At 36.7% G+C, this 11,897-nt stretch overlaps 1 protein-coding gene across 5 annotated transcripts in view; it reads left to right on the forward strand.

The window, feature by feature from the left end:
* The window catches only part of tmem119a (transmembrane protein 119a), a 25,239-nt gene extending 15,992 nt beyond the window's left edge, over positions 1-9,247 (forward strand). For 3 of the 5 annotated variants that reach the window (XM_042101447.1, XM_042101446.1, XM_042101449.1), the window contains exon 2: positions 7,842-9,247. In XM_042101447.1, the coding sequence (XP_041957381.1) occupies positions 7,857-8,549 (693 nt within the window). In that variant the 5' untranslated portion in view covers positions 7,842-7,856 and the 3' untranslated portion in view covers positions 8,550-9,247. Of the gene's footprint in view, positions 1-6,423; positions 6,458-7,841 lie in introns of all 5 variants that reach the window. The other 2 variants (XM_042101448.1, XM_042101445.1) reach the window with 1 other exon arrangement.
* The last annotated feature ends 2,650 nt before the right edge of the window (positions 9,248-11,897 follow it).

Consider the following 11,897-nt stretch of genomic DNA (forward strand, 5'->3'; position numbering starts at 1 on the left):
CCTCTAGATGAGATATAACACCAGTTAAGACATGTCTTATCTTCCTCCATGCATGCACAATACAATGCCCTCTATAATGTATAGGCGAATCTAGTGTAAAGGGGATATATGTTGGCATGTTAAGTCCAGGGAAAACAAATGAAACACCCTAAAATATATATTTTCTGAAAGCATAAAATCTGTAAATACATTTTTTACACAATTTAAAATATTTTATTTTAAATAATTTAAATAATTTTAAATAATTTAAAATATGTCCCATCTTCCTCCATGAATGCACAATACAATGCCCTCTATAATGTATAGGCGAATCTAGTGTAAAGGGGATATATGTTGGCATGTTAAGTCCAGGGAAAACAAATTAAACACCCTAAAATATATATTTTCTGAAAGCATAAAATCTGTAGATAAGATATAACACAATTTAAAATATGTCCCATCTTCCTCCATGAATGCACAATACAATACATTTTAGCCTATATTGTCCAGGCAAAACAGATTAAACACCCCAAACCATATATATTCTAAAAGCATATAACCTCTAGATGAGATATAACACCAGATAAGACATGTCTTATCTTCCTCCATGCCATGGAGATGGTTAATAATCCTGTATTGTATTTGCTCTGTATTAAAACTCATTGATTTTAATTTATGGCTGAAAAAGGTAGAGCATTGAAACATTTTCAATTTTAACATTTAACATCCTATTCTTGTTTAATTTGACCATCATTTGATATCAATTTCACCCCTGTAGGCTGAATAGTAATTGAGATATAGCCATTCTAACCTGTTGACAGCCATTTTGGCGGCCATTTTGAAAATGACCCCTTTCCCAAGGTCAGATTTTTAGTATGTTATTTAGCATGTCCAACAGTACCAGAATCCATAAAAAAAACTTTTGTATTAATTTTTTTGACGTTGAACCCTATATTGACCTGCCTATGCCCCTCCCTCGCCAGCAAGAATTTTTTATATGACCCTCCAAAGTGATTGAGAAAAAACGCATGACCCTCCCCAGTCCCAACAATTTATTGATGCCTTCTGTTGGCTATTGGGTCAATTTGGGAGCTTGCATGCTACGACTCCATCCTTGAAATGCCTTGAAAAGGCTGTCGTTTGCACAATTTCACAAATAATCACCGGGACCGAAACAAACTTTTCCCGGGTTTATCGCGTATTTTAACTTTTTCCTCGCTGTCTTCGGAGGAGCTGCAGGGCCGTCGCAAGGAGGTGCGAGACCCTGTGCGAACTTGACACATGCATGAACTTACGTGCATGAAATCATGCGATAGCTTACTTTACACATAGCCAAGGCCGCCGGTGCATTTTAATAGTAGCCTAGTCTAATAAGCTACACCAGCTTGTCTTTAAGAGGGGAAATTGTATAGCCTATAACATTAGCTGAGTCACATATTTGGCCATATGGTGTTTATCATAGGCTACATCACGAAACCAAATAACAAAAGGCGTACACTTTAACAGGGGAAATTAATTGGGCATGAATCATTGTGCTGAACGGTATTTGTCAATGAGCAGAAACACACAAGACATTCAAACTGTTGATAAGATGTGCACTATGGAAACTGGTCTGTAGGCTAACATTGGACAAATAAATGACACTGACTCGCCATATCCTGACTCAGGAAAAAAAACATTGTCTTGCTTTGCCGCAAACTCAGCAATGAAATCATTGGCCAGTTTGCAGGTAGCCTAACGTCTTTTTCAATTCATAGAAGGGAGAGCCCTTTCTCTCCTGTGACATTGAGGTGCGCAAATAGTTTTTAATAGCCTAGCCTGTTCAACTTCGAAAAGCTTCGTTCACCCGATGCCAGTCACTGATCGCAATTTCAAATTTCGGGAAGCTTCGTTCAATCTTTTTAAGTTTTAAGTGCAGTAGGCCCATATCTGCCCCATTTGGAATTATATCTCGAGCCTATTATAAGGTCCAGTGCGTTATGTCCTGGGATTCGGACGTGCTCAAAAAGAAAAGAAAACACTTTTTTAATAGATGGTTATGAGAAGCAATATGAGTCTGAACTCCGTGTCATTCAGACTCAATCCTCTTGTTGATATTTTTCGTTGTCGTTTGAACGTCGGCAAGCAGGCATATTGCGGTTGCAATTTAAGTGAAATTTCTACAGTAGGCCTACAACATGCAACATGCTTGTTAGGCTGGGCTACTGTCAATGCACTTGTACAGGTAAATGTTCAACAATTGCTGGGGTACAGGCTATAATCAATTAGCTAAATCATTTGTCCAGCTGTTTAAAAAAATGTTTGTGCTACATTCAAACGCAAAAGGTGCTTTGATATCTTTTTCATTTGAACGTCGGCAAGCAGGCATGCTGCGGTTGCAATGAATGAGGATAATTGGTTTTATCTGCGGATTTATTTTTTGCATTATTTTGAATATGACTCGCTCCAGTCTCAACAGCACGTCTACTTTTTCCACACACATCTAAGTTCTAACACATATCCCCTCTCGCTTTCTCTCTCTCCATCCCTGCGCACGGGGCTTTCTTAAAGGAGCTGCACCATTTTACAACAATTGCATCTACATTTTCATATTAGAATGTTTTGTCTGTTTAAGTGTAAGCTTAAACTACCGTAATCAATTTAAGTTCCCGTGCCCCCGCTGAAAGTCTCATGCGCTTATCGTTACACTATCAAATCTATAAGTAACCGTGACAAATAGGGTATAAGATATATAAACTCACGCTATTGTATTATCATATATGTTTGGTAATGGCTCACTGTGTCATGGAAGCAGTTAAGTCAAGTCGCATCAAAAATAGTAGTGGCAGAACTCCCAAGTGACACCTTGTGGTTGTTTGTGTCAACTGCAGTTTGTGCCATTTCTGCTGAGAAAATGGGGTGCGTGATTCATGAAGGAACCCGTCCAAACTTAACTGGGACCCACTGTAATGTAAAGTTGGAAATAATTAAATAAGTCATTTAAATCGAAAAACACAAAGCTATATTATTTCTACCATATTGCCTAATTAAAATTGTGTGGTTGATAAAACAAGTTACATATTTTAAGGGGGGCTGAAATGGAAACCTTACATGTACTTTCTAACTGGCTCTTTTGCACAAACAGTAAAAGAAATGGACGAACACATTCCGTCGTTTTCAATGGGAGCACTGACGTAAATTGAAGGTTTTTTCAGTTGGCTTTCCATCATACTGCACAGACTCGCACTTAACTTTGTGACATTAGCCATCAAACTAAATCTTGTAACTCGTATGATAGATGGTTCGTCAGAAATTCTTCTCACACTTCCTTCGCCTTCAAAGTCATCAAAGTTAAACATTTATTTATGTATTTATACAGTGCATGTGAAGGCTTCTTCTGACTTCTTCTTTTTCTTATTATTACAGTGCATTAAAATGAACTGTTCTGTTATCCAAAGTCTTTTTCTTCTTATTCTTCCCACCAAATTTCTGCGTCTAATTCAGCTTCAACTGTTTAACGTAGAAACTAACGTGCTGGCTGGACTGAGCTTCTTATCCAAACAATATGGTTTTCTCCCTAGGGTGCGACAGAAAGATTACATCAAAGTTAGCTTCCCTACAACCGGACATGCTAAATATTCTTCTTACGGGATTCCAAGGTAGTCGAGTCTGTTTTGCCTTCTATTGTTTATATAGATAATACAGAAGCTACGATGTCCTCACAGGATATATGTTATATGAGGTTATGGTATTTCAAAAAAATCCTAAAATGAATGGGCTTCTATGGAGGTTAGCAAAGAGATGGGCCCTCCCAAGGGCCCTCCCGCCTCCATTGAGGTTTCTACTTCCGGGAATTCGCCTGTTCCCTTGCTGTTTTGGGAGTGGGTTCATCACATGGACAGTCGCCCCGCGACTTTGCTGCTTCTCTGCTCTGGGTGCGGTGCCTAGAAGGAGCGCAGTGCTAGTGGCTGTTGGTGGTATTGACTATTTTGGACTCCTTTTACTGGACAAGACTGTTTATACTGTTTCTGTAACTGAGGTGAATTATGAAATGCTGATTACGGGTATGAACATTATTTTGTCTTGGAATCATTCGTCTGCCCACCATATTCCCTGTGTATTGTTAAAAATGTTTTTTGCCTGGTCACAAGCAACTTAACCCAGTAGACCCACGTGACACATACATAATATTTTGACTGGCTTTGATAGGCTACATAGATGTATGTTGTGTGAAATAAACTAAATTCCAATGACTTCAGTAACTTATTTAAAGTGTAACAAATTCTCACTTACACAAATTCTCTCTGTAAACTGCCAATCTATCACTCATTTACAGACTTTTCAGAACTCAACAGCTCTTGACAAAAAATAAATGTAGGGAACACATCATCCCTGTTCTGGCCAATCTACACTAGTTTTAGTATAGATGTTCAAATCATTTTAATATCCTACAAGGCTTCACATGGACTGACACCTGATAATATAAATAACTTATTAACCTCATAATGTCCCTCAGATCCTCAAAGTTGTGCCAGAATGTAGACCATGTAATACTATGAACATAAACATGTTACCACAGTGAAATCACAAACCTTTTGGCAGACTCGTTAGGGGGATTCCGATGACAGTGTTGTTGCAGTTTCCTGCAGATGACCGATCATAAAATTTCAAAGAGGTGCTCACACAGTTGTCATTGATGTGGATTAAAACCAGCAGTTCTCAGGGAGCCTTTTTAGCTTGGGGCCCTCTGCAATTGCCTGCTTTGCTTACCCGGTTGCAACGGCTCTGTCATGACGCGCTATGTGATTACAAAACATAGTTTGGTTCTGGGCTAGCATGCAGACAGTTGCATGTTACCAAATCATCAAGCTACATAACTGTATTGGGGAAATTATTTATTTAGACTAGTGGAAAGGATAAAGGTTTGGTGTAGCCTAGTTACCGCTCATTCTATGTGGTCGAGCAAAGAGCGCTTGGAACATGCACTTATTCAAAAAAATATCTAAATGCTGTCTTTAAATGGGTCATGCTGCCATGGGATTGTTTGGAAAAGAATGATGTTAGGCTATGACAATGTGTAAAACATTACTGCAGATTAAATTAATTTGAACACTTTCTATAACCCAGCATATTGAGTTGGAATTAGATACTTAAGTAATGTAAATTCAAAATAGTATTTGGCCTACATTTTTATTGACAAACGTTTTGTGCTACAGAGCTTCCCTTGTATTCATCTGGGGGTCGTTTCTAGAAAAGTTAGCAACAACGTTTTCTAGAAACGAGCCCCTTGTGTGGTGACAAACCAGCTATTAGTTTGTCATTAAAATGTTCCTTAAGCAAACACAGCATTGCATTTCTTAATTTTCAATAAAATGGAATATAGGCTATGATTTTTGTTGTTTTTTTTAAAATATTTGTTAGATAGGCCTATTGGTTATTATGTAGGCTAGATGTGGTTTTAGTTTTAGGAGTAGTTCACTGTAATATAACCAGTTGAAATACAGGACTCTTTCTGAGAAATGGGAATAAGTAGGCCTAAACTATTTTTATTCTGTTGTAGCCAGCAACGTAGGGCTGTTTACAATTCTAGTGGAAAGCTGCCATATACTGTATACTCAAAACATGTTTAGCTGTGTATTTTGAGTACCCAGTTATCCTGTGATCTTGAATGCAAAATGTTGCTGTGCTATGTAGCCTGTTTTTCTTTCCTCATCTAAATGATCTAGATACACAGCCTTGGTTTTGAACAAATTAGGAAAGATGTAGAATAATGCACATGTTTTCTTCAAACTTCACATACTGTAATGCATATCTCTAGATTTGAAAACAGGAAGATATAGGTAAGTGTTTTTTTTTTTTTTTTTAAATATCTACAAATTTACAGTAATGTTAGGGAGCATGATGTTCTAAAGCTTGAGTGAGAGGGAGGTACCCTATACTTACTTAATGAAAGACCAGAAAAATGGAGGCCTCACCCCTGGCCAGACATTTCCTTGCTCATGAAAAAGCTTAAGCTTCAGCAGATGTTTTTGCAGAACCAAAATTGAGAAATTTGGAAGAAATCACTTTTCACTTGTCTTTGTTAATGTTGCATTTATGTTTATTCATTCAAGATGAGCTTTTTTTTCATGTTATCTTTCTTACATTGTACTTACATGGTTTCACAATTAGGTGAACTGATCAGAGACGAAAATGAAATCTTTTGTAAAACATATTCAACAAATGAAACTAATTTTTAAACGAATGCTATACCATGGTTTCTCTAAGGCTTTGATGGTTCATGGAAACAGTGTGAAAAGGAGAAGAAAGAGGGAAGGACCAGAGAGAGGGTGGAGTCATAGAACATTTCTTTTTTATCGAAAGCTTACCCTTTTCATTCTGAGTCTCACTGCAGGAGGAATTAGGAAGCGCTTTTGTGTTATTTTTTACTTTTGTCTGAAAGTCTTTTCTTTTGCGTGCCATCAGTTAACATCTGTCAAGTTGCTTCTCCGGGAGAACTGTGAGTAAATATTTTTCCTTATCACAAGGAATACATTTTTTTGCTTAAATTATCTGGTGCATGTACTTCATTTTCATGTGTGACGTCAAATAAAAACAAAATGCCATAGTAAAGTAGCCTGATGATTTATGTCACAAGCTCAGCAGTTCATCAGCTCAGAAATTAAATGATATACTGGACCTAAGTACAAATAAGCAACACACCCCACATAGAGACTATTGGGACTTTGAGGTAAATGTTTTTCACACACCGGTACATGGTTGAAGGTATGACATTAGGGATTACAGAATGAATTGAATGGATATACTGTATTTGTAATTGTGATGACCTAATTCTGTTTATAAAATTATTCAACTTTTGTGTATGATTTTTTGCGAAGAAACCATGAAAAAACAGAAACCATGAAAAAACCCTGAATATTTCAGTTGGTAAAGACTATAATTTCATGAAGCCACTAATGCTGAACAAGCTCTTTGCTAACACAACAGCTCAGCCATTTGCTGCTTTAGTTTTAATGTACTGAACTGAAATGAATTAATCTATAAAGCTCTCTCAAAGCTCTACTTTTTAACACCTTTTATTATGAACATATAAGCACAAGTCTTTTTTCTACTATATTTCCCTTTCCGCCCTCCCTTTCCCTGTCTAGTTGATCCAGTAGTCCTCTTTTCTGATTCTCTTCTCTGGGCCACATTATTTAGGCCTCGTGTTTTTGAATAAGATTCTACTCCAGTAAGGTTAAGATGTTCTACTTCATTCCTTTAGAAGATTTTTTATACTTGTACTTGATGTACTAACATTCCACCCAATTTCTATAAAAAAAAAATACAATTATTGCTATTAGAAATCATCTTCAACCAATGCAACATAAAACGTAAATGGTTTTAATGTGAATAATCTTAAAAGCACTTTGAGTTGTTGCAGCATAAAGACAGAAACACATCTAGTTTATTGTTAGATGCCACCAATGGCAAGTATACAGACGCTATGCCTCCTGAGTTGCAGTCAAACATAGTCTTTCTCTCTTTTCTTTGGTGTGGTCAACCAGTGGCAGGCATCTAGGATGGAAATTACAAACCCTGCTTTACTCCACCCTGTCTAAGTAATGACTGCCAATCTTTAAAAATATATTTAGGAATGGGAAGAACCATGTTTTGGTGAAGCATTTTAGGTAGCTTACATCTCAACAGATGTAGGCTTTTTTGTGTTGAAGTCTTTTTCAGTGCTTTTCTTTTTATTAAACAATCAGCACACACCATACATGTACCCATTAGTTTATGTAACCTCTGTACTATAATGCACTGAGACCAACTATTTTCAGTGATGTGATGAATTGGTTGGATGAGGATATATTTTACTAAACTCCATCTTCTATATTGTACAGCTTCCCTAAAGAGCCATGGCCCTTTCCACTTGTAACCTGTCCTGCGTGGTTGCAGTACTAATCTGCTGGAGTGGAGCTTCTACATTTGCCTTTCCCCTAAACATTACAATGGAAATGAGTGGTGATGGTGCAGAACCAGAGCTTTTCCCTGCAGTGCTTACCACTCACATCCCTGTTTCAGTTGCTCCAACCCAAAAGGTCAGCACTATCACCACTACTATCATTCGCCTAAAGGACTTTGTCTTCAACCAAGTGGTGGATGTCTTGAAGGAGAATCTGCTGCTATTTACGGTGGTGACCTCTCTCCTCATTGTCATTATCTTCATTGTGTGTTGTGCCTCTGCCATGAGTCACAAGCGCAAACTGGACACCTTCTATCCCCCCACCAAAAAATACCTCCCCAGGACATACATGGACCATGGGGCCCATTCAAAAGATCCTTATCCTGGGCCGGTGCCCCAAACAACCACGGCCATGTCCAAGAACCTACGCACACCATCTAAAGCACTTGTGGGGGCCAAAGAGGGCAAAGAACCAAGACCCAAGCCACTGGAGGGTCCAGTAATGCAGGAGTTTGAGGAGGTAGAAGTAGAAATGCAGAAGGATGAGCCAAAACTGCAATCAGAAAAAAAAAGCCCTAGTCAAAGTACAAGCCAACCTGTGGTGTGTACCTGCCACCTCAAGAGGGCCAGTCCCCCAGCTGAGTGAGAAAGTGAGATTGACAGCTAGTGATAATATTGTTTTCCAGGGAAAAGAACTTAACTGTTCATAATAATAATTAATAATTTGTCATAATAATTCTACTGTTACATTTTCCTGATTTCTAGATATTTTTCTCTATGCAATTCTTTGACACAATGTTTAATACTAATTTTAATTAAATATGATTGCTTCCTGTTTAGGAAAGTTTATTATTAATAGGTTATTACATAATATTAAAGGAAGTATGTGAGCACTTGCATATCTCTGCTGGGCATAAATTAACCTGGATCAATTTCATTATGAAATTGATATGATTTCAAGAATCAAAATTTGTTTCAAGTCTATTATAGTCTATGCAAACAAACTCAGGCCATGTTACATAATATATGATCACTGAACCAGCCTTGTCATAAATGCACACTGGTCACTGTGCTGATGTATTAAATCCATTATTATTAGTGATTGCATAAAATGGAATAATATGTTATAGTCATCTGTAATGTAACATATAATGGTTTTGCTATCTTTAAGTAGAAAAAATGACCATACCAATAAAAGCCAAAATAAACTAACTATAATAACTTGACAGATGTATTTGTTTGATGTATGTTGATATACTGTATTTGCCCTGAATAAAATTAAACATTTTGCATGGAAAAGGCAGGCAATCATTCATTGTGCAAAAAAATAAACCAACCAAACCAGTGGTTTTCCATTTGTTGTGGCGTGCCTGTGGTCTTACTGTGAAAAATTTAACCCGAAAATACACATGACCTAAAAGACAGGTAGGTTCCATGTCCAAGTGTATTTCAATATTTCAAAAACCCTTGTTGAATGAAGGAAGCTGAACATTTGAACTTTTATAGAGAAATATTAAAATTTGTTTATTTAAAAATAGGCAGTATAGTCTACATTTCTCATTAAACGTCAAGAGCCAAGTTGAACTCTGACATCTTTCCTTCTGTTTGTAGCTGGAAGTTCCGGTTGTTGAATTAGTAATTGAGCAGATATGTTGAGTCTGATTTTGTCAATTTTACCTGTGAAAAAGGATGAAAACGCATTGCATTTATTAGTTGAGAGCAGTTCAGGCGCTAATTGTGAGGGGGGATTTGTTAACTTCTACTGATAATGTTAGAAAAGAAAGACGGTCTTGCTTTGCATATTTCAGAGTTATACAGTATACAGGCCAAAAGTTTGGACACACCTTCTCATTTCAATGCGTTTTCTTTATTTTCATGACTATTTACATTGTAGATTCTCACTGAAGGCATCAACACTATGAATGAATGCAAAGTTATTTGGCCCACAGATGAATATTTGTCAAGTTATGGCTTGCTGAATATGGTATTAAATTTAAGTCATGGAAATAAAGCATTGAATGAGAAGGTGTGTCCAAACTTTTGGCCTGTACTGTATGTGCGGAGCATCTCTTTATGGATTTCATAGTGGATCTGAAGTTTATTTACGTGTATTTATTAGGGCTGTCAATCGATTAAAAAAAAAAAATCTAATTAATTACATACTCTGTGATTAATTAATCTAAATTAATCGCATATATATTTTTTGCTGTGAAAGTATTTTACATATTTAAATTCAAATGAATCATTGAATAATCAGAATTAGTGACATTAAAGTTCAAAAACTCTTTTATTATTATTTTCAATGTTCAAATAATTGCCATAATAATCTATGATATGACCTAATATGCTGAGGAAATAAATTCAAAAGTGCTTCGGGAAGAAGTTTTTTTTTCACATACAAGGCATTTCAGGCCACAGATATAACCTAGGGGACACAATGAAAATAAATTAACACTCCCCTCAATGTCAACACTTATTTCTTTGCATTGATGTGCGACTATAGAGTTGATGAACTCCGGTGATATGCAAATTCCTTGCTGCAGACATTGCAGAGGACTTTATTTTCAACACTTTATTTTTTATGAACATCATCAGGCCGTTTTTTAAAGAGTAAATGTTCCAATCAGGCAGCACGTTTTCTTCTCTCTCCTTCATTTTACAGTCTAATTTTTACTGACTAGAACGGCTCGGGGTCAAAGGTCATACGGAATCGATTAATCTGCACTAATTTTTTTTAATCAGTTATTTTTTCTCAAATTAATTAATCGAAATTAATCAGTTATCTTGACAGCCCTAGTATTTATGTTAAGTGTATTAACGCCATTTTCTTTCAGTCTTCCTTTAAGGAGTTTAACCGCTGAATTTTGCCTCCATGGTGCTTTCACTCTCTTGAATTGTAATGGAGCAATGTCATCCATAATGTTTGCCATTTTTGCATTAAAGTAATAAAATAAGTCTTCTACCGAGTCTGACAGTTGACTTGACGTCTGTGAAAGTGCATGTCTGATCATCTATGATTCTTCTTTTTACCATAGCTCTGTTTTGAGTGTGTGTAGACACATCAAAGAACACACAGAAATGATCGGATAACGCCAGGGGCCTCATTTATAAAGCATTCTTACGCACAGATTTGATCTTAGACGGTGCGTACACTCAAATCCATGCCAACGCTCAGATTTATAAAAACCGTCTTTGACGTGGAAAAGTGCTTATCTCCACGTCAGGTTCAAACTTGACGTACGACCATTTCCTTGTGGTAATGCCGGGATACTGCAAGTAATCTGAGGTCTAAGTGCGATGCATTTTCAAAATTCCAAGACCAACGATCTCATGTCTTTCTTTGCCTTATGCATGATCAGTATCAGAAGATTTTTAAAGACGTTTTTGGACGCAGCTTAATGTTTCATGGTTTGGCATAAAACTGCTAATGAGATATAGCCCACTTAAGAAAGTGAAAAAACGTATATCTTACTTATTTCATAATATCTATATAAAAAAACACCAAGACAGAATAGAATGATTGAAACATTCTTACAGGTGATCTAGTATATTTAGTGTTCTCACCAATCTAATATTGACCATAAAATGTCCAATTGTCCTTGTTTATGAGAGGAAAAGTACATTCGTGCCAGGGATGTAGTGATAAAATAAGAGGTGGGTGAACTATGAATTCTGCAATCTCGGTGAGGTGGACTGCGCCATGCGGTATCGGATTTTTAAAAAAAGGCATTCGAACATGTTTGATAAAGGTGGAGGTTATTGTGCGGTATTGGGAATATAGGATAGTATTGGATAATACAGTTTTGAATGTTAAAAGTGAATAAACTCTTTTGAGAGGTGGATAAACTCTAATAAGAGGTGGGTAGGCTACATACTAATTTGCGCTCATACTGTAGGCCTATTCCCAGCTTCGTAACAGAAAGGTAATATTTGAATGTAAGCTATACAATGTAGGCTATAGATATTTTATATCATATATAGCCTACACAACCAA

Source organism: Alosa sapidissima, chromosome 8 (assembly GCF_018492685.1).
Source record: "Alosa sapidissima isolate fAloSap1 chromosome 8, fAloSap1.pri, whole genome shotgun sequence".
NCBI lineage: Eukaryota > Metazoa > Chordata > Actinopteri > Clupeiformes > Clupeidae > Alosa > Alosa sapidissima.